The sequence below is a fragment of the Monodon monoceros genome, unplaced genomic scaffold (assembly GCF_005190385.1).
Source record: "Monodon monoceros isolate NGI ecotype Baffin Bay Population unplaced genomic scaffold, NGI_Narwhal_1 Super_Scaffold_19, whole genome shotgun sequence".
In the NCBI taxonomy this organism is placed as follows: domain Eukaryota; kingdom Metazoa; phylum Chordata; class Mammalia; order Artiodactyla; family Monodontidae; genus Monodon; species Monodon monoceros.
The window spans coordinates 81,644,187-81,666,452 of NW_021703775.1; the positions used below are offsets into that span (position 1 = coordinate 81,644,187).

General features: G+C 47.8%; 3 protein-coding genes across 8 annotated transcripts in view; 1 reads left to right on the forward strand and 2 right to left on the reverse strand.

Annotated features, from left to right (window-relative positions):
• Positions 1-6,459, forward strand: part of ADAM17 (ADAM metallopeptidase domain 17) — a 52,418-nt gene extending 45,959 nt beyond the window's left edge. For both annotated transcript variants that reach the window (XM_029231499.1, XM_029231500.1), the window contains 5 exons: positions 290-420; positions 1,176-1,254; positions 2,006-2,094; positions 3,735-3,785; positions 4,241-6,459. In XM_029231499.1, the coding sequence (XP_029087332.1) occupies positions 290-420; positions 1,176-1,254; positions 2,006-2,094; positions 3,735-3,785; positions 4,241-4,600 (710 nt within the window). In that variant the 3' untranslated portion in view covers positions 4,601-6,459. The remainder of the gene's footprint in view (positions 1-289; positions 421-1,175; positions 1,255-2,005; positions 2,095-3,734; positions 3,786-4,240) is intronic.
• On the reverse strand, positions 4,836-18,518 carry IAH1 (isoamyl acetate hydrolyzing esterase 1 (putative)). 3 transcript variants are annotated; one of them, XM_029231502.1, is made up of 6 exons: positions 18,412-18,492; positions 16,434-16,486; positions 12,252-12,400; positions 9,864-10,018; positions 7,900-8,043; positions 4,836-6,476 (listed from the first exon to the last, which is right to left on the reverse strand). In XM_029231502.1, exons 1-6 carry the CDS (start codon positions 18,490-18,492, stop codon positions 6,291-6,293), a joined length of 768 nt encoding a protein of 255 aa, XP_029087335.1. In that variant the 3' UTR covers positions 4,836-6,290. The 3 variants fall into 3 exon arrangements, 1 of the variants encoding a protein (XP_029087335.1); XR_003794840.1 differs by lacking the exons at positions 9,864-10,018; positions 12,252-12,400; positions 16,434-16,486; positions 18,412-18,492 and having other exon boundaries at positions 6,273-6,476; positions 6,657-9,839; XR_003794841.1 differs by lacking the exons at positions 4,836-6,476; positions 7,900-8,043; positions 9,864-10,018; positions 16,434-16,486 and having other exon boundaries at positions 12,271-12,400; positions 18,412-18,518.
• A 2,264-nt stretch (positions 18,519-20,782) lies between these two features.
• CPSF3 (cleavage and polyadenylation specific factor 3) overlaps positions 20,783-22,266 on the reverse strand; it is a 43,327-nt gene continuing 41,843 nt past the window's right edge. For 2 of the 3 annotated variants that reach the window (XM_029232357.1, XM_029232358.1), the window contains exon 18: positions 21,178-21,380. In XM_029232357.1, coding sequence (XP_029088190.1) covers positions 21,279-21,380 — 102 coding nt within the window. In that variant the 3' untranslated portion in view covers positions 21,178-21,278. Of the gene's footprint in view, positions 21,381-22,266 lie in introns of all 3 variants that reach the window. The other variant, XM_029232359.1, reaches the window with a different exon arrangement.

The window sequence follows — 22,266 nt, forward strand, 5'->3', positions numbered from 1 at the left end:
AGCATTATGAAGGGTTTGAAGTAGAGAGAATCTGCCTTTTAATCTCTTAAAGGAAACTTTTCTGTGTAAATTGTTTTTACCTTTTGCTTTACCTCTCTGAGGGCTGAGGAGCCTGAACTCAGGAGTTACTCCTTGGCAGGGGGAGGGGAGTGGAGGGGAGGGGTGTGAAACCAGGATCATATTCGCTGTTGGAATAAAAAATGAGTGCAATTCCTTCCCTGCGGGAGCGGGGTAGGAGGGGGAGAGGCAGGAGGAGAGCGCGTGTCTAAGAGGCTGTGCTCTGTTTCAGAAACCGACAACTCGTGCAAGGTGTGCTGCAGGGACCCCTCGGGCCGCTGCCTGCCCTATGTCGACGCCGAACAGAAGAACTTATTTTTGAGGAAGGGAAAGCCCTGTACAGTAGGATTTTGTGACATGAATGTGAGTATTTATTTATCTGCAGCTTTTTCTCTAACAGCCAGATGTGAAGTTTTTATTTTGTAAGTGCTGGGTTTTGCAAATGGAAGGGAATCAGAGCACAGATGCTCACATGTCTATCTGTTGTCCTTGTGTGAGAGTCTAGTTACGTACTGTGTGTGTGACCTCGGAGGACCAGGTGCTCTCAAGAGACTGGGCAGGACCTGGGGGACTTTGTGGTAAAGCTGAGTTTGAGGCAGGGAGTCCTACTTACTTGGTTTTCTGGGCTAATTATAAAGGTCACTAATTCTGCAGGATTGCAAGCTCTGATTTTGAAATGGGTGCCGAGTGGGCAGGAAAGACCTACGGGCAGCTTGACTCACCTAAGTCAGACCCTTCTGCTGTCCACAGAAACACGATTTTATTCCTGCACTGTCACGGAAGAGGGCTTAAGTGGCTTGAGAGGCTTCTCTGGCAGTGTGTGTGTGAGATCAGTGCAGTCCTTACTGGAATTGGCCCATCTTTAACAAACTGGTTTTCTTGAGTTTTGTCTTCTGGTAATTCTAAATTCACTTATAAAAATGGACTGAGTGTGGCGTGTCAGTGACAGAGAATGCTACCTTCTTAGGTACCCATTCCAGTGTGTCAGAGATGGCTCTTCTGGCCGTTTGGTTTCAGTGGAGCCCTTTTCGTGTTAATTATGTGTTTGACTTGAAGGAAGCCATGTTCCTGCTAAATGCATGGCCGCTGGGGTAATGCCGGGTGCTTTCTGTTCACAGGGCAAATGTGAGAAGCGAGTGCAGGATGTCATTGAGCGGTTCTGGGAGTTCATTGACAAGCTGAGCATCAATACTTTCGGTACGTGGTTTCCCCAGGTGGGTGGTTGCTTGGAACTGAGCTGATTTCACTGATGACGTTAGAAAAGTGTGGTTTCAGACTGATAGGCCCTAATCGTGCATTAGAAGATGGAAATAGTTACCACTTTTGTTCTGAAGCGACTTTGTTGGCTAAAAAAAGTGGACACATTATAGGTCTGCCCCTGTGTAGCATGGATGCACAAATTTTAAAACAAGGGAAGTAAAAATACTGGCTTCTTTACTAAAAAATGAACATGTGACAGTTAAGTGTCCTTCAGTCCTGTAGATTGCAAAGCTGAATCCTGCTTGATATGAGTCATTTACTTAAAAGTGGGCCTCAGACTTTGCAGAAGCAAGGATGCACTGTGTCCTCTAGGGCTCATAATTTAGGGTCTAGTCACAAAAACAATAGTACCCAGACAGCATCAGCGTTGTCTTCGCAAGCACTGTTCCTAGTAGGAGCCTCCTCCAGGATGAGTCCCCTGCACTGTCCCTCTGGGGACTGTGTGGGCCCTCCTGTGATATGATCTGTTCTCCACGAGCACATGGGCCCATTCTGGGGAGAGCTCCCGTGTGTGGGGGGACAGCTGGGTGTACAGCAGGTGGCACAGAAATGCTTCTTGGTACCAGCTCAGTTGTTATATCCCGCCAGCAGTCTGTGCCGTTTGACACGTGATAGTACTCTAAGAACGTTGCATTTTCAATTTCTAAAGTACTTGGTCAAGACATTCACTGTTTGGAATTGTTCACAGGGAAGTTTTTAGCAGACAACATCGTAGGCTCCGTCCTGGTTTTCTCCTTGATATTTTGGATTCCTTTCAGCATTCTGGTCCATTGTGTGGTAAGTCACCAGTTTTTAAGTAATGAAACATTTTATTAAAATTTTGAGCAACTCGAACCATGTTACCTTCGGAAAAGATAAAAATTTGTTCTTAGAAAAATCTGACCTGCTGTTTCCAATGACATTTTTGGTGCTATCCCTGGAAAAGCATTTTTTGTAAAAAGATTAATGGTCTCTAAAAAAATTACATTTTTTGTGCACGGATGTTTCGCTCTCATGTATAATTTCTGAGTTTTATACTTCTAAGCACAGGAGACTGGTTAACTGGGCTTGTCCAGGACCTCTGAGGAGTGAAGCTTCTAAACGAGCGCACCCAGGCTGACTTTGCTGTGGCAGAGCAGATGCCAAACAGCAGCATTCCAGACATGCTGCCCCATCAGGTCTGCAGTCTTGGCATCGTCGTCTGGGGTGCTCGCTCAGATGCTTCCACATGAGGAGAGGGAGCCGTCTTCTTTATTGTTCAAAATGAGTAACAGTTAACAGTTGAATAGGGCTTTGAGAAACTCCAGGCACTTTATGAAGTTTGATTTTGAAACGGGTGCTGAGTGGGTAGGAAAGACCTACGGGCAGCTTGACTCGCCTAAGTCAGACCCTTCTGCTGTCCACAGAAACACGATTTTATGCCTGTGCTGTCACGGGGAGGGCTTCAGGGGCTCGAGAGGCTTCTCTGGGCGGCCTGGTCCTGTTTTCCCGAAAATTTCTTTCTCCAGAAATTTTCTTATAGATCCGTTCTCCTTGCTTCTGTGGGAAAAGGAGGATTTGTCTGCTGTGTAGAGATGAGGACGTCAGAGCCAGGCTTCCAGGCCTGTGCCCTGAAACCCCTGCGCGGGGCCCTCCCGCGAGCATGTGGGATGCTCCGGCCCGGCGAGCTCTCGGGTCTTCACGGCCCCGTGCCTTCCCTTGGCTGCGCGCTCTCACTGAACGGCTCTTCTCTCGAGCGGCGAGCCTGCCGGACGCCAGGAAAAGCCCTGCGAAAGCAGAGCGGTGTTAAAGGGGGCGCGGTGGAGGCTTTGACAGATGGGCGACGGTGCCATCCATTACGGTCGCTTTTACCTGAGAGTCAGACCTGCGTGGTTTACGGCGAGAGTTACGACTGTGGACTGAGAGGCCTGACGCTCGATTTCTGCGCAGGGCTGCCGACGGGAGGGCGGGCAGTGGCTTGTCTCTGATCTCAGCGGCCGTTCAGGGCGGCTGGGCTGGAAGCCAGGCCCCGGGCAGGGAGGGCGGACCACGTGTCCAGCCTTCTGCAGGGTGTGTGTCAGGACTCGAGGCCTGGCGCTGCCAAGAGCTGGGGCCACAGCGACCCTGGACACGGCTGGGAGGAGTGACGAGGCTCTGGTGGGCTGGGCCGCACGGAGCCGCCCTCGTTGTTCCTGCCCGGGGCTGGGCCTCAGACACCAGCGCTTAAACCTTGCCTGTTTCCTTACTTAACGCCAAAAAACACATTTCTTTGACGTGCAAACACTTGGGCAGAACCCTTAAAGCGTGGCTGCGAAGTTCCTCCTCTGCGCGACCTGCTTCCACTTTATACACCTCCAGCTCTGAGTTCGTTCTTCCCTGGACAGTAGGAGGGGCTCATGAGGAAGGGGCGCTGAACGGAGCTGTTCGCAGGAGTGACGCTGCTCTGCTCTTCTTTCTAGGATAAGAAACTGGACAAGCAGTTTGAATCGCTGTCTCTGTTCCACCCCAGTGTAAGTATCTCTCACGAGTCGTTCTTGGTTGTATTTTGAGGCCTGCTAAGCAGAGACCTTCACTGGCCTCCCCAGCAAGAGCCACCAGCCTTTCCAGTGGCACCTTCTCTGGCAGGAAGGTCCTGGGGTACCAGGAGGGATCTAGGTTGGATGCAGTGACAGTGAACGTTCGCTAGTCGCTTGGAGGGTCAGCCCTGAGTGGTCAGCTGTTCAGCACGGGCTTAGTTTAACACTGAGAGAGCTTTTCCTGTCTTGGGATCCTGACAGCGTTGTTTCTTGTGAGTCTCCTTTGGGTCTTCAAACGGCGGCGTGTCAGGACTTGAACGCTAACCGCTCGAGTCGCTTCTTGGGGTGCCTTCCCCAGCGTGGGGATCAGGGCACCGGCGGGGGCGGCCATCTGCCGGGTGAGGCTGGGACTGTGGGACCTGGGGTGCACCTACTCCGTGTCTTTCCAGAACGTCGAGATGCTGAGCAGCATGGATTCCGCCTCGGTTCGCGTCATCAAGCCCTTTCCCGCACCCCCGACCCCGGGCCGCCTGCAGCCCCCACAGCCTGCCCCTGCGGTGCCCCCCGCGCCTTTGGTGCCCGTGGCCCCAAAGCTGGACCACCAGCGGATGGACACCATCCAGGAGGACCCCAGCACGGATTCGCACGCCGACGAGGACGGCTTCGAGAAGGACCCCTTCCCAAATAGCAGCACGGCCGCCAAGTCGTTCGAGGACCTCACGGACCATCCGGTCACCAGAAGCGAAAAGGCCTCGTCCTTTAAGCTGCAGCGTCAGAACCGCATTGACAGCAAGGAAACCGAGTGCTAGTTCAGGACCGCGTCCCGAGCGCTCTGACTTCCGTGTGCAGAATATTTTTATAGATTTGACCTCAAATCACTGCAGTTTTTGTGAAGATTTGGGAGAAAAAAAGGAAGTGACTTCACAGCAGATGCTGGTCATGTGTTTGGACTTCCTTCGCATACGTAATACTTGTGTGGTCAGGCCCTTTTCCTTCTGAAGAGGTAAGGTGAATCTCGCTTATTTTGAGGCTTTCAGGTTTTAGTTTTTTTGATCTTTAAGATATCCTTCAACCTCTGACGCAAAAGCAGAAAATACAGCTGGATTAGGTTATGAGTATTTACATTTTTGTAAATTAACTTTTTATACTGGGAACGGCACTGATCAGGGAGATGCTCAGTTTTTTTTTGAACACTGTAATGATCCAGCAAACATAATGAGGCATTTAGCAGTTTCTCGTGAGGATAACTGGAACACAGAATAGATTTATTTATTCTTTTGCCTTGAAGACAAAGGGAGAAAAAACCAATGTATACAGTCTCCAAAATGTGGGTTCTGTTTCTAGGTATTACCTAGAACTTGTAGCAGAAGAAGGGAATTACACTGCTAAATTTAGGGATAAGGTTTCTTAATTCTAAATTGTTAAGAATCTCTAATGTCTAGAATTAAAACAATCTAGCTTAAATTGTAGCTCCATGAATCTACAGAATTCTGCCAACTGTTTTAGGACCCCAGAAAGCTGGGCAGTTTTTGTGTGTTTCTGAAGTATCTTCATGTATCAATACTGTCACCATCCTCTTAAAACATTCGCCATTCAGAAAGCCTGAACTACTTCAGAATAAGAAAGTTATGGTCGCCTCTTCTCAAACACTAGTGGCCAAGAATGCACAGGAGATGGTTTCTGCCAAAAGAACCGGGTGTGATGTGCTGGCCTGGGGCTTTCTCCCCACACAACTGATTGCTAGAAACCCTTGGTACTGACCCATGTTACTTCTTGATCTAGTGCTTCAGTATGGTCTGCATCTACTGTGTGAAGGATAGAAACCATCAGGTTGAATTCTGATTTCCTTTTTAAAAGCTTTTTTCCCCTGCTAAGTACTGAAATGTGCTCACCAGCGAACACATTTTAACTGAGATAACTTGTAAGCTTTGAGAGCAATCAACCAAACCTGTGACAAATCGTATCTTTTTTTCTAAGGATGTGTGTTACGCAGATACCTGTTACACTAATACTTGAACTTGTACCTTGTGGTATTTGCTGTCTTTTAACTAGTCATAATATTCTTATAGTTAACACTTTTGCAATCTGATATAAGGTGAGTGGGGTGTGTGGGTGTATGTATGAGAGTGAAATGGTTCCCAGCTGAATGTAAGAAACCATTTTTTATAAAATTGTGACTTTTTAAAAAACCAACACTGTCTTTACCTTTTTTCCATTTATAAAATTAACAAGCTGCTCAGGGTGTATTTTGTAGCTGTGGCACTGACGACACCTGCATCCATCAATAAATATTTATTATCAAACCACGACGTGCCTAGGTACAAAGCCGTCCTGAAAACGTCCGATGCTTTGTTAATCCTGGTGGCAGATGTTTGTTGGTGAGTTTTACTGCAGGGTCACGAGCAAAGGCTTGAACTTCTCTGACCACTTATCTTGGGGTCTTTGTGCACTGGCGACTTCCTGTTCTGTAGATTAACAGCTGGACTTGGTTTTCTGTGACTAGTGGGCCCCATCTCCCAGAAGACTTAGTTCTGGTTTTGCTTCTGCCATGTCTCGCCAGTAAGGGAGCAGCAAAAGCAGGGAAGAGACTTTCTTCTCTATCGAAGGCCAGAGATGAGAGAACAAAAACTCATTTCCTTTTGGTGATAAATGTAGTCCGTCTGGCAAACAGGAAGAAGAAAAGTCCTGTAAGGGGAAGAGAACGCAGTTAAAGGGGTGGCTGGTCTCCCAGCTGTGGCCCCAGGCGGCGAGCCCCCGGCCTGAACAGCAGCCTCTGGTGCTGCGTGAGCTCATCAAATGCTCCCACGCCCTTTGTGGAGGGACAGTGTCTGCATATGACACATGGAGCGTCACAGAACCTCACACCATTAATGAGCGCCTGAGCCGAAGTGTCCTTCCAAGTCAGCAGATGGAAGAAGAGGATCAATGAGTGAGTAACAGCACACTGATGTAGCCAACAAAGTGAAAAATTTGTTACAAGAGCTCAGGGCCCAGTGTGTCAAGTTGTTTTCGACTCTTCTCACTCTAGGAATTAAATTGACAGGCACAGTATTAGATGAAAAGACTTTGTACTGTCCAGAGTCCAGACGCCCCACCCCTGGAGCCCCTTCTCCTTTGGGGAAGAATCCTTTCCCTACGTGGGAGCTCCGCCCATCCCCCATCCCCATTAGAACTTGGAACTGGTTCATGACTTGCAGACCAGGGATTCCGATTGGCCGCAATCCTCCTGGGCCCTAGTTTTCTCATCTCTGCTGTGTTTGTTAGGTCAGATGATCGCTGAGGAAGACCTTCCCAGCTCTGGACTCTTAATACGTTAAGTAAGTCTAAAAGGACTTCAAAGAGCCACTAGCCCAGCAGTCTGCAGTTTCCTTTTCTCTAGCAGCATTACTTTTCCAAACCATCTCAGGTGGAAGCGTAACGCAGACAAAAACACAGCTCTGGGTGCTGTCTCAGCGGTCACATGGCCAAGCCTGCTCCCGACCTGGGAACGGCACAAGGTGGGTCAAGTCCAGTCAGGGTGCAGAGGAACACAAACATGGCCGCCTCGTCTGCGGTGGGACTGCTGGGTCCCACGTAAGCGCACGTTTATTTAACTGTACAGGAGGCTGTTGTGCTGTCTTCCGGGGTGGCTGTGTCATTCTGCACGGGGACTGGCTTTTTTACCTTTTATATTTGTAAGTGGGCTTTCTGGCTATAAACCAATTAGAACTCCGTACCTCAAATATGAATTTTAGTTAACACCATATTCTACTTAAATGCATTGTTTTGCCTCTTTTAACTTTCCCCCTCTTCATATTATAAAACTTGGCCTAGATGTTCTTAAATATGAACCATTTATTGCTCATTCATTTCACTACATGCCAACTTCTATTAAAGGGGTTCCCAGAGCATGGTGCCAGCTGCTGGGTGGCGGTACAGCACCAGGCCAAGCACGGTGCTGGGTGTGCAGGCGGCCCTGCAGCTCCTCCACTCCAGCCAACGTTTTCATTCCATTTGGTGAAAAGGACAACTGTCTCACCCACTCAGAGCTGCTCCAGGCGGACAGTGCATAGCGTGGTCACTTCTGCGTGACCCTACTCACCCGACAGGACCGAGCATGCCACTATACCTGACTGTCCTTCTGCATCAGGGTCCACAGGTCAAGTGCATCAATCCCACAGTCCTGGGCTACTTGTAAACAGGCCCTGGCATATTCACCAACGACTAAGTTGAGGCGATTTAATTTGCACCCTATGGAGAAGAGAAAATCCAACTGCTGGATTTTATGCAACTGATAAACCCAAGTGCTGGTCTTTGTGCAAGTTCTACTACCTGGAGGGTTTCTCAGTTCAAGTGAACAGGCGTGTGCCTACAGACCCAAAGTGGGCCAGCCACGGGGCTTGGGGGACACAGGACGGGCCTCACGGGTCACTAGTGTGCTGCCCTCCCCAGCACAGGACCAAGGACGATGGGGATGAGGGGCCATGGAGGGCATTTAGAGGACACCGAATAGACACAGAGGCAGAAAAGGCCAGGGGAGCTGAGCGGCTTGGCTAGAGTGCAGGCCAGAGGCGAACGGAGTTGGGCAAGTGACTGCTACGGGGTACGGTGGGGAGGACCGCTGGGCTCAGGCCCCGAATTATTATGTGTAATGAGAAGCCACAGCCACGTAGTGGAAAAGTCACTTGTAGACTTTGGACCAGAGAAGGCGAGAGCTGGAAGGGAGCACAGAGGTCACCCAGGCCAGCCTGGGGGTCAGCAACCTTTCTCTGCCATGGGCTGGACAGGAGTCAGGCTTTACGGGCAACTATTCAGCCCTGCCGTCACAGCTCCAAAGTAGCCACAGACAACGTGGAAACCATGGGCCTGGCCAGTGAAACTGTATTTGTTGTAGGCGACGGGGCGTGGTTTGCCCACCGCCCCCGCAGTGTGGGGACTCTCACACTCAGGTACAACAGGATCACCGGGAGATGCACTGGGCGCTCCCCTAGACTTCTGCTTCCACAGGTCTGGGATGAGTCCAAGAATCTGCACTTCTGCCAAGTTCCCAGATGACACTGATCTGCTAATCTGGGACCACGGGAGAACCACACGTGGTCCAAAGTCATAAACGTGGCTAAAACTAGAGTGATACAGGACTCATTACACACACGTCTACAAGAGTGCAACAGTCTCATGAGACGTGCCCACCGCATTCTAGATACAGATTTTTCTATTCTATTATAGTCCATTAAAAAAATGTCACAACTCACTTGGTTTCGCGATCCGCGCATGGGTCGTGACCTGCAACGTGAGAAGCACTGAGCTCTGGCCGCACTCCTCTGCCCGTCCAGGCTCAGCCTGAATGCTTCCTGTAGCGACTCTCCACCTCACAAGCCATCATTTTGACCTAAAATCGCCCTTGATGGTGCCCATGGGGGTCTTCCCTTTGCCCTGTGGAGCTAACAAGCAGGGCCTTCTGTCCTCTTTATGTGACGGCGCCCTTCAAATATGTGATGACAGCTGGCCTAGCTCCCCTGCTAGCCCAACAGCAGGAACTGGGTTCTAGTCATCTCTGTATCCTGCGCACCTGGCCAGGTCCTGGTATTGCACATAAAAGTGCCAAGACGCATAGTTGGTGGGGACAGAACGGGAGCCAGAACCCTGGCGCTGGCGAGCCCCGGAGCAGCCTCCGATCACTCAACCACCAGTTGGAGGCGGCAACTGGTGGCAGTGGAGAAGGGGCCACGTGCAGGTGGAAATGGGCAAAGCGACCTCCCCCTGCCGTTCAGAAGTCAGGAAAACACCCCGAGTGCGGATGTCAGTGTCAAAGCGCAGCCAGCCCGACCCTCAGCGCCACGGCGGTGGCCTCCTGTGCACCCCGGAGCCGGGCAGATACCAGGCCCGGGGCCTGACTCACGCACGGCCAGAATCCTTCTCTGTGTCACGCTACGACATGCTGGGAGCTCTGCTTTAACTTCTGTCGACTAAAGCAGACAGACGGGAATTCACAGGCCCCCAAGAAGCTGAGGCCCCAGGCTGGAGACCAGGTCCCACCTGCTCCTCCCTGGGCCCGGCATCCGGGCCCACGCTCACCTGAGCTCAGGAGCTCACCCGCTCCTGTCGCTGTGCGGCCTCACAGAGCGGCGGCAGCGGCGTGGTGCGGATGAGCCTGCTCTCGGGCACGCCCACGGACTGCAGGTGCTGCACCGTGCTCGTCAGGTTCGCCGCGTACTCCTCCAGGGGGATGCGCTGCTTGGGGTTCTCACCTGTTTGGGAGCAACGCGGACACTTCAGCCCAAATGCACATTTGCTGTAAGTGATGACAATTGAGGTTAATGCACATTCACAAATGGGCATAACTCGTGGCATCGCTGGGGAACTGTTTAGCGCCAAGCGCAGAAAGAGAAGGGGCAAGAGTTCAAGTACAGAGTCCTACATAAAACAGACTCTAAAGGCTCTGGCTCAGGGCCTTGTAAGCGCTCTCGCCTTTCCTCCTTTACTGGTCATGTGGCTATTAGTCAATTAGGCTGAATTTGTTAAGAAGTAAGACCTGCGCTGGGCAGTGAGCCTGCCCAGGTTCTAGCCCGGCTTTGTCACTGGCTAGCCACGTGCCCTTGGACAAATGATCAGCCTTTCTGTACCTCCGTTTCCTCGCTGGTAAAATGAGGATGACAGTAGGGTCTACCTCATAGAGTAGCTGTGAAAATTACATCAGCAAAGTGTGTAAGGCACTTAGAGCAAGGTGCCTGCCGGGAAGGAAGCCCTCAATAAATAAACTAAGCAACAGCTAACGTCACTGCAAAGGATTCCTTCTAGACAGGCTCACACACGGCTCCCGGCAGGCCATTTGCAAACCACACATGAGTGTAATCTAGGAGAAAAGTAACAGCACTCATGATCCTGCCACCCAGAAAACCACTGCTGGCACTGGGTCATACTTCCCAGTCTTTTCCATGCAGATATGGAGACTTAAAAAAAAGAGGGATCACACTGAAGATAAACGACCATATTGTGCTTTTTTCCACATAACATTATGAGCATCTCTGTGCCTACAAAAAGTCCTCAAAAACATGGTGTTTAGTTGTCGGGTGACCACAATGGATGCTTCTATTTCCTTACTGTGCAGCATTCTAATTTTTTGCTATTATAAATAACTGTGCATAGAAGTCTTTACACATATACCTGGCTGCATTACATACTAGGTGTTTCCTTAGGCTGGGTTTCTAGATGAGGGAAGTCTCTAGGGAAGCTTTCCAGAAAGGTTTCAAGTTTTCCCACCAGTACTGTAAGAATGCCTGTTTTCCACACTTGTCAGCTGTAAGTATTACTGCTTAAAATCATGGATTTGAGAGTCAAAAAACCAAAACTCCTTGTTTCAGTTTTCATTTTGTGGCTAACAGAAGTTTTACACATTTTCAAACATGTACTGGCTACTAAATTTCTCCTGTTTCGATTACCTGTTCCTGCCTTTGCCTATTTCTTAAACTGGAGTTAACATTTTTCTTAATTGATTTCTACATTAAAGACATTAACCTTTTGTCTCTCATGCCTTTGCAAACATTTTCCTTAATGTGTCATTTTCTTTTAATAGTTTTTTGACACAGCTAATTTATTTCACAAATCTATGTTTTCCTTTGCAGTTTCCTCCACTGCAATTTCCTCTAAGTTTTTATACTTAGAAAGTATTTCTCCCTGTCCTAAATTTGATAGAAATTCACCTGTTTGAAAACTTCTGGGTTTTTTTGGAACGAGCTTACAGTCTCCACTAACACCTGTAGTCTATGATCTCACAGGCGGCAAGACTTCCTTGCATCACAGTCGGCAGCTGTCCCTTCCTTCCCTTCTGTCCAGCCTCACCGGAGAGGCCCGACCGTGTGCCTGTTAATAGCAGACCTTTGCTGCCGGGCGTGGGGCATGGGAGAAGCCTCTGGAAGTTGACTACTCTTCTCCTTTATGCTGAGCAGAGGGCTCTCCTTTCACGAGTAGGAAAGGAAGAAAGGCCTGTGCCTCTAGTCACAGCAGCAGTTCTTCCAGAAATACGGAGACATGTCTCCTGTTCAGACCTGCTTCCCATCGCCCAGGAGTCAAGCCTGTGCTGGGTCAGGGCGCTGCTGCCCTGAGCTACCCTTTTTCCATCAGTGTGAGTCACACAGCAAGGTGTCCAGCAGTTTGACCTCTCTGCTGCCAACTACATCAACTAAAGAGAAAGAAATATTAGAAATTGAGCACAGCACTACTGGACTCTAAAAAACAGTCAAGTGCTTGAAATTTTAGGTCTGCCAACGACCCAGGCATGTAGAAAATAAGTCGGGAATAAAATTCACTGACATTAAAGAAAGCCAGAAGAAATACAAGGAAGTAAACTCAGGGAACTCATTATAAATTTGGCAAAACTTTACCTACTGGGAGACAGGTAAACAGATGAAAAAAGTATATAAATTTAAGTTTGCCCTAACGAAAAAAACCAAAAATGAACTAGGAAAACAAGAATGCCTTTACCTTTTAGCGCACTGTCATTGGCACCAAAGAAAATTGTAACTGCTACTGGGCTGTCCAAACTGTTCCCCTTCCGGATTAGCCTCGGGAGGATAATTTTCACCCATCTGGTATTGTAACCCGAAAATCCACGATTCAGAACATCGCATTTTCTGAAATGAAAAATTTTTAAAGATGAATTGTAGGGACTTCCCTGGTGGCGCAGTGGTTAAGAATCCGCCTGCTGATGCAGGAGACACGAGTTCGAGCCCTGGCCCGGGAAGATCCCACATGCCGCGGAACAACTAAGCCCGTGCGCCACAACTACTAAGCCTGTGCCCTAGGGCCTGAGAGCCACAACTACTGAGCCCACGTGCCACAACTACTGAAGCCCACACACCTAGAGCCCGTGTTCCGCAACGAGAAGCCACTGCAATGAGAAGCCCGCGCACCACAATGAAGAGCAGCCCCTGCTCGCCACAACTAGAGAAAGCCTGCGCGCAATGAAGACCCAATGCAGCCAAAAAAATAAATTAAAAAATAAATTAAAAAATAATAATAAAAAAAAGAATAATTGTGAGCAAAGAACTATTTCTGGTCGCCTGTAGCCAACCTTCCGTGTGGGAGGGTGTGCTTGGGATCACAGTGCCCGCTCTGTGCCATGGCCCTGCTGCTGCCCAGGTGTCACTTTGGTAAGATCAGAGCAGCAGCAGAGTTGAGGCATGTTCGTCCCCTTCATGGTTCCAAGATGTAGCAAGTCCATCCCATTCCTTGATGAGAGAGGTTATGAATAATAATGAACAGAGGGGCTAAGCAGACTAGCTGATTTCATGCATGGTCGATGGGGTACTTTTGAAATGGAGTTTACAGCAGGCAGGTATTAAAGGTAGAAAGGCACTAATAAGCTGGAACTCTAATGGGATAAGCGTACACGGAATTCCTGAGACTTATTTTACAGACCGTTTTTTAAGGGGAGGTTTAGGTTTACGGAAAGACTGAGCAGAAGGTACAGACTTCCCCTAACCCCCAGCCCCACTCCCCGACGACCTACACCACCCCCCAGTGGGTGCATTTGTTACAGGTGCCAAACTACACTGACACACGGTTCTCATTATTACCCGGTGGTTTTGATTCAGTAGTTTTAGTAAATACGTATTAGTTGTGTTTCAGTTTAAACCAGTTTAACGGGCATTTTATTCCTTCTTAAAAATGTATGATTTGATTCACAGTACTGTATGGTATACTGAAAAAACCAACCATGGAAACTGAGCTGGCTGCCTGTGTTAGAATCCCAGCTCGAACACTGTGTAGCTGTGACTTCGGGTAGGTTTGTAGATGTTTCAAGTTGTCCACTAAAAAAAATTTTTTTCCCAATGAATCTCCAACTTCAATTGATGGTTAGCAAACCGATGTGGTTAATTTTGGTGTATGGTTCAAATTCCTACATATAAGCAACTAAGCAGAGAAGCTAGGGCACCAAGAAATAACTGCAGGCCAAAGGCCAAGCACCAGAGGCCAGAGAACTGCAGGAGGGACTCCGGTTTGATGCTTCTCAGCATTTATAAGCCTTGGGGGCAACAAAATTTCAGCCACGTTTATTTCTAAGTGTGGTTCTTGTGTTTTTAGTGTGTAACGATTACAAAATGCTGACTAGCCATTTTAAAGCCTCCACTTAGAATACTTTAAAATGGAACACTCTAGAATTTTGACAAGTCTGTCTTACATCCATCCAGTAGTTCAGTCACGCACAGCAGCACTTTAAAAAGCAAGAGGCAGGCAGAGCGCCTAGGCCCGTGAGCCATGGCCACTGAGCCTGCGCTCCACCAAAAAAAAAAAAAAAAAAAAAAAGCAAGCGGCAGAACAGCTCCCTCCCTGAGGCCTGTATGCTGTGGCAGTGACGCAGAGCAGCCAGTGCCTGGATCTCGCTGCCCTCGACTGGCAAGGAGGCCTTGACAACTTACTTAATTTCTCTGGGCCTCAGTCTTCCCAGCTGTGAGAGATGAACACTAATACCCAATCTGCTAGGATATGTGAAGATTAAAAGTAATGTAGTGGCCAGATACGTACAAGGAGCTCAATAAATGCCAGCCATTATAGATTTTAAAAAATATATATATATCATTATTATAAGGCTGTGAACCAAAAAAACTGCTAGTGAGGCCCATGGTTGAAACTGTTAAAGTTCCCTTCTGAAAGGGGAAGAATATCTGAATTTCTCTGGACTGAATAACATAATCAATAGTGCCCAAGTTATTCAAAAGGCTGGAAGAAACTGGAAAATTAAGAAAGGTTTTTACATGAATTCCTGGCTAATAACAGGTATTTAAGTTCAGATGAAGTTGGGAAAAGGATAGGAATTAACTAAAAGATTCCTCCCAAAACATCCAGGCTCTGTAAGATTGATTGCCTTCCAGAAAAAATGTAAATTAGGTTTTTATAAATGACAACAGGCAAGAACATATCTTTAAAAGCAAACAGAAGCTTTTAAAAACTGAAAAAGGTGAGTTTTTTCTAACTTTTCAAACCAAGTATTTTTGGTTAAATACTTGGATAAGGCTAAAAAAAGATTGATGAAAATATATCAATAAATTAAAAGCATTTAAGTGGATTTAAGAATGGTTAAAATGCTTTTTGTACTGAGTATACAAAGATCTTATTTAAAGCTAAAACTTAAGGATGTCACTGTGGGACACAATTACATATTTTAAATTTATTGCTATCCATGTAGGCAGTACAGAAGGGCAGTCACAGTAAGGTGACTCTTAATAACCTTCAAACTTGGAAGTTAGGTGAAATTAAAACACTGAATCAAGTCAGTTCTGGGCCTTGCACGTGGCTGAAGCAGACAGTCTCTGCAAAAGATTCACCCCCAGCGTCAACGTGGCCCGCCCGCCCACAGGAGGAGCCCGCTCTGCCTGGGTTCTAGCTCCGGGCCGCGGTGCCACTCTGGTTCACAACGGGCTCTCTCGGGCTTGGCCGAGGGCAGTGAGCCCAGGAGAGGGGAGGCGGGACTCACCCAGCTGAGGCCTCCCGGTGGCCGCTCGGTTTTGTGCCTGCTGTCACAAGATGCTTTTAAGAGTGACACAGATAAAGCCTAACAGACCACACACTGTCTGCAGCTTCATCTTTTCCTATAATTACTCTCAATTCTGAAAAATAACTACTTGCTAATTAAATGGTCTTCTAGCAATCACACCTGTAAACAATTCTGACAAGATTTTAGTACTAACATTATTATGTACTGGAGAAACATTTGCAATGCCTGCAGTTTTTCAGACCATTTGAATAATTATTTAGCTTTTCCGTATCTTCTATTTGATGAGAAAAGGTTAATGGACTGATTAAACAGGTACTGAATTTTTAAAAAATAAGGAGCCAGTACTTATGGAGCACTTCTCACGGGCCAGGCGCTTGACAAAGCGGCGCACAGCAGCTGACTCACCCTCCGGCAGGAGAGCAGGGCCCTTGTCATCCCCAGAGCTGGAGGATCCTGGGCTCTGGGGCCAGGCCACCTGACACTTCTTAGTTGTGTGGCTTTGGTATCTACCTCTCTCCACCTTATTCTTCTCAGCTGTAAGACGGATAGGAGGATGATAAATCACTGGGCAGCTGTAGAGATTAAATGAGACAATAAACATGAAGTATTTTAAAGTCTCTGGCACCTGAACTGGAACATTGTTTCCCTTTTAATGATTTCCGTTTGGCAAATGGAATACCAAAATCATCACTATTTTTATTAATCTGATATATTTTAAAATATTTTTTATATATCTGATATATTTTATTATTTATTTTATATATCTGATATCTTTTATAAAGAGAATCTGGGGGGAAAATCTCTATCCAAAAATAAATCCAACTTTGGTTTTAGAATATATTTTGTATTCTTTCAATTGAACTCCTTGCTAATTATTTAAATCGTACCCACCATAACTGAAAAAGAACTTGTCTTGTTTAGATAGTGAATAGCTGTATTTTCGGATCCAAGCCCCGAATATATTTTACAACTTTTAGGGTTTGGTTTCATGAGGTGGCAAAGTTTAACTGAACCTGAGCGCTGCCCTTCTCTCCCCCAACCCCTCATACACACTAACTAGGAAAGGCCTGCAAAGACAAAAAAAGGAGGAACTTACTGTTTCAAACTGCATCATTCACTCTCTGCTCCATCAATAAACACTCAAGTAGGAATCTAGAAACTATTCTCACCTGACCAGCTTGTCCGCCAGTGACGCTCCCCACCCACCCTGCTGGAAAGAAAACTGCAGAAAGAAAAGCCCATTATGCTTCATCATGTAATTAGGCCATATGCTCAGCAACTCCCCTCTTGTTTTCTCTTTGTACTCCCTGACTTCTCCGCCTTCACCATTTGCTTTGCTCCGCGGTCGTTTTAGGGATTACTAGAGCTACACCTCAGCAGCACTCTGGAAGCAAGAGGTAGTTTTCTTCCCTGTCAATTGGATTTGAGCCAATCACCTGCATTTTATTGAGACCTATATTAGACTCACTGTTATCTAGAAAAATTACTTAAATCTAGGTACCAGAGATGAAATCAACTGTATGTTCAGTTAGGAAGTGAAACCCACACTACACTACCTCTTCATAGTTGAAAGAATAAAGAAATTAATTACAGAACTCGGTGAATATTTTTTGATATACATTCCCATGGAACTTGGAGAGTACTTACTGCCCTAGATGCCTAAAAATAACGTTACCAATTGTTAGCATACACACAGAAAACTGGTTTAGGAAGTCATGTCTGAATGTGAGAAGAATAAAACAAAACAAAATGAAAAACACCATGGGAAGGTAATTTTTAAAACATGCTCCCCCTCCCTGAAGTAAGAACATCTATTTTTCCTTGAATGAGAGTTGAAATCATCTTGGCTGAAAAGGTGATCTGGGACCTGGGGTCCTCGGCTGCAAAGCTTGCCCCTGGACCTACGTCTCCTCCTTCAGCAACAGAATACAAAGAAACGCTAAGGGACTAAAAATAACCGCGTTCCTGCGCAGCTGGGGCAAATTATGGACAAGACACAAAAAAGGCCAAAAACCCAAATGCCACTTCCGAAGAGCAGAGAGCCAAAGCAGGGTCCTGCGCGTGCCCCCTGCTCTCAACACCGCCAGGGGGTGGGCGAAACACCTCAGCCGCCCCTCCGCCCGACCCCTGGACACACCCCTACCCTCACCCCATGTAAGGAACGAGCTCGCCTCCCACCGCTCGGGCCTCTTTTTGGGGGCGGGAGCGAGCAAGGGAACCTGTTATTGTTTTCGCTCCCCTCCTGCAGGTGCAGGAGCCCCAGTCAAGCCCTGCCTGAATTTCTGGACTGGCCTCTTATCCATTTCTACTGATTGGAAAGGCCAAGAACCCTGGTCGGTATCACTTGGCGGCATCTCATTCAAGAGAGCGGCGAGATGTCCCATCAGAGGAAGCACGGGGGTTGAGTGTTTTCCGCATGGAATAGGAAGTACGAAACTGCAGGAAGTGCTTCAGGCGCCGCCGTGATCTGTGCAAGGTGACGCCCCAGGAAGCTCCGCGTGGCACACAAAGCACTGTTCCCGCTGTGACCAAATTCAAAGTACCTTTCAGGGAAAAGGACAACAGCCACTGACCAGGAAGACACTACGATGAACACAACGTGCCAGGTCTTCCCAAAATCCCTATGAAAAATGACACAGAAAGGAAAGAGCGGCCAGCCCAGGCCCTGGCACGCCCAGCGCGTGGCGTGGACAAGTCCCTGACTTCCCTGCACTTCGTCTCATCCGTCAAACAGACCCCCTAAGACTAAACGGAACGTATGTCCAGGACTGCAAAGCCGCGCTGCCCTCCTGAAGATGTCATCCTCCCTGAAGTTACCAACACCGAGAAATGAACCAATGCCAGGGTGTCACGAAGGGGCCCTGGAGGCGGCAGGGACACGACGCTCTGTGAGCGTCCAGGCCTTGGGGCAGCATCTGCTGGGGGAAGCGGGGTGCAGGGAGGCGGCCCCGACAACTTCATAACAGTCGGGAGGAATGGGCCCCTCCCGCGCGGAGGGGAGAGCCAGGAATCACCGAAGAAGCCTGGCCCGCGGCTCTCGGCCAGGGTGCCGCCCCCCCCCGAGGGCGCGGCGAGGACGCCCAAGAGACCGGGCCACGTGGGGGCCGAGCCGGGTTCCGCGGAATGGACGGCGCCGAACGGCGGTACCTGGGTGGTGGAGTCGCCGAAGAACAACACCCGAGGCCAGAGCAGAGAGCTTCCGCACGCCACCGCCTCGCACACCGCCATTACCCCGGTAGCCGGGAGGCGGGGCCACGCCGGATATCCGGGCGAGGAGACTAGCCGGGGGCGGGGCAAGGCCAGATATCCGGGCGGGGCGAGCGGCCGGGAGGAGGGGCTCCCGGGGGGCTGGGAGGCGGAGGCGCCTGCGGAGGCGCCTGCGGAGTCCGACGCCTTCGCTCGTTGGCTGTCTTCGTGCGCTGGCTCTCTTTCCCGGGTCGCTCCGTAGGGGCTCCAGTAGCAGGTCCCAACTGGTCCCTTCCTTCGGCGACCAACTGGTCACTTTTAAGACGTGCGATAGCTGTTGCTTCTTGGAAAGCTCATTTTTGTCCGTTTACAAAAGCTTGGCCCCCTGCATGCATTCGCTTTTTGTTCACTTATCCGAGTCGTTAGATGCGGGGCGCGCGTGGCTACCCTGCCCTCGGGGAGCCCACCTGCCCTCTGGCCATTGTCGCCTGTCAGTTCCCCAGGCGGAAACCAACCCCGAAAGGAGAGCGATTTGGCGCTGCCACCAGATCCAGCATCACCCACCCCGCGAAGGTGGGTTCAGTTTGAGCGAGCCGCAAACACTTCCAAGGGGCTCGTTCATCACGCAGCCCTCTCTTGTTAAGTAAAATTAGGCAAGCATTTGTCCAGCGTTTTGACCTCAAAGAGAAACTGACGACATGTGCTAAAGACAGTAAGGCCGACTATCCAGGAAGGACAACGATGGTGGGCTTTTGCAGTAGGGAAGATTAGGCTAAACCCTAAATACAAGAAAGAAAAGGGATTTATAGCCAAGGAGCAAGGTGAGGGGTCAGGTGAATGTAAAAGTACTAAGAGGCGGGGTAAATCTTTGCTAAACTGCCCTGACAGGGTTCCTGCTGAAGGCAGGGCAGAGTGACATCAGGATGCGGAATTTGAGCAGCTACTCAGGGGAATCAGACCAAGAGGGAGGGATTTTTGCTAAACCGACTCGGCGAGATTCTTGCTACAACTGGGCTGAAGGGGCCAAGGACAGGACCCAAGGTGGGGGGGGGGCTTAGTCAGAGAGAAGACAGAAGAGCCTGGCGCAGGTTTGCTCAAGCACTTAATGAAGTGTGACAGCTGTGATAAAATCGAGCCAGAAGGGTGTCCTGAAACAACTGAGCTTAAGGTGAAAACCAGAAGGGGAGCAGTGTGTGTTAGAATAGCTGCCGTTTCCGTGGCTTGGACGTAGGGTGTTGCGGGGGAGAGTGGCTGGAGCTGGAGAGGCAGGTAGGGCGATACAAAGCGGGACCTCGTCTTCAGGCTGGATTTCCCTGGCTTCAGCTAGAATCAACTGGGAGCTTTAAGAATGTGCTGATAAAGGACCACCACTCTAGACCAACTAACAACACTTCTGATGGTAGGTCGTGGGCATCAGTACATTTTTAATGCTCCCCAGGTGATTCCAATATGCAGCCAGGGTAAAGAACCCTTGTTAGGCCAAGTTAAGGTGTTTGGATTTCATCCTAATTAATCACAGTAAAGAAGCCCTGAAGGATTTTCAGCAGGGAGGCTTTCAGCAGATCTGTTATTTTAGGAATCAGCTATAGGGAGAGGAGGGAGGGAAGCTGGGGCAGGAACCAGAGGGGAAAAGATGACTTGGACTCCGAACCACAGTGGAGATGAGATGAGGACAGATTCAAGAGCAATTTAGAATCCTTAACTGAAACCGGCTACCTCAGGGAGAGGGGCTAGCAGAAAGGGCTTGCCATTTTTGCTGTGTATAACCTGCATGGTAAAGATATCACAAGTGTGTAGTTTTTGTAACTTAAAAATGTTTTAACATCTATCATAACACACTCTTATATGACATTTATAAAAGGTGACCCTTAGGCCTTTGGTTTGGGCCAAAGACAAAGTAGGGTATCTTATAGAAATAAATGTATTTGGTTTCAAGTAAAAATTCAGATTCAGGCACCGAAGTGTGTCACCAAAGCACAGGGAAGGACTAAGCAATGTCAGTGCAAATTAGTGACTGTGGCTGACGGATGGCTTTAGCTTGACAGTGAGGGTAACAGCTCTTTAGCTGCCCCTTCCCGTGCTTGTTCCCACCCCCTCTGCTGAGGGAGCAGCCAGACCCTTCACTGAAGTAGAGGCCAAAGCCGCCCCGGGCAGTCGACCTGCTCCCCCAGCACCCGGCACCCGACAATCCTGTGTCCAGTTACTTGCAAGTCTGAACTGCTTGTACTTGGAAGAAAATGGATTAATGATTAAGTTATACAGGAAACGATTCAACAAACATGACAAACCCTTGAACCTGAGTCATAAAAATTATATTTTGAATATCTCTGAATTGAATGTAGACATACAAAGAAAATATTATTGAATCTCAAAAGTCCCAATTTTACAGACATATAAATTAAGGAATTTGTCAAGAATAATGGGAGGGAAGAAACAGAAAAAGGGCTTAAAACTTTAAGTGATAATATGTAATTATTAATTCAAATTCAGAAAATGGATATGAAAATTCAAACCATCACTCATTTCCTTCCTGAAAACGGACAATAATACATTCTGTTTCAGATGCTATGAGCAGATCTTAAAGGTTTCAGTGGGAGCTGCATACAACCCCAGAAGCAGAATCAGTAACGGCAATTTATTTAGCAGTGGTAGAATAATGGACAAATGAGTTGGTAATTTAGCAGTATTCAAATAGGTGCTGGAATAAAGGCCATTTGCCATCAAAAGTAAATAGGCTACCCCAGAGAAATTAATGTATTTTATTTTAAGTCACAGAAGTAGAGTCAAGCATTACAAAAAAGTTTAACATCTACAGAGACATAAGGTTATTAGTGAACTGGCGTGAGGGCCTCATATAGTCTCTGGGCCGCCAGTTCCACCATTTCTCGGAGGGACTCGTCATCTTCACTTCCTTCTTCACATTCTACAGTCTGAAAGCGAGAGCACAGACATGCCTTTCAACGGAAGTGTCTAGAATTATTATATGGAAGATAAACTAATGCTCTTTAAGAACAATCGTTTCCCATAGGGGTGGGGGGTCTTGATTATTAAGAGCCAGAATCACTGCACACCTGTGGGTCTGCACCTGGATGCAGAGACATTCCCGAGAGCACGATGACTTTGTTAGAGATTAACTTCGGAAAAAAAAAGAATAAAGGGAAAGTCAAGTGAACTATGTTTACTTCAAAGCCCATGTTTGGATCTAGTAGATAATACTCCAAGGAATCTAGTCTGTGCGCCACAAATTACTTAGCAAGCAATGGATGTGGTCATCTAATCAACATTTGGTATTAAATTTGGTTTAGAGTCACTCATCATCTTCCAGTTACTCCTCAACTACAGAACGCTATGCTGTTTAAAACAACTTTTATCACACAGTAAATATCCCTCATGCAGTTACTCCTCAACTACAGAACACTATGCTGTTTAAAACAACTTTTATCACACAGTAAATATCCCTCATGCAGTTACTCCTCAACTACAGAACACTATGCTGTTTAAAACAACTTTTATCACACAGTAAATATCCCTCATGTAAAAATTTAGGAAAGAAAAAAAATACCCTTAATTCTGTGACCTAATGATAAATCACTGTTAACATTTCAGTGCCTAACCTTCTAGACTTCTGGCTATACATGTGTATTTCTTCAAAACAAACATGGGATAATTCAGCACACTGACTATCTTGTAACTCCCCCCACTCAATAATGTAGGTGGACAACTCTGCACCTGAATGAACCGTTTCCAGTGCCTGTATAGATAGTATTCCATGTATAAGGGCACACCATACACATTATTTATTCAGTTATTTTATTA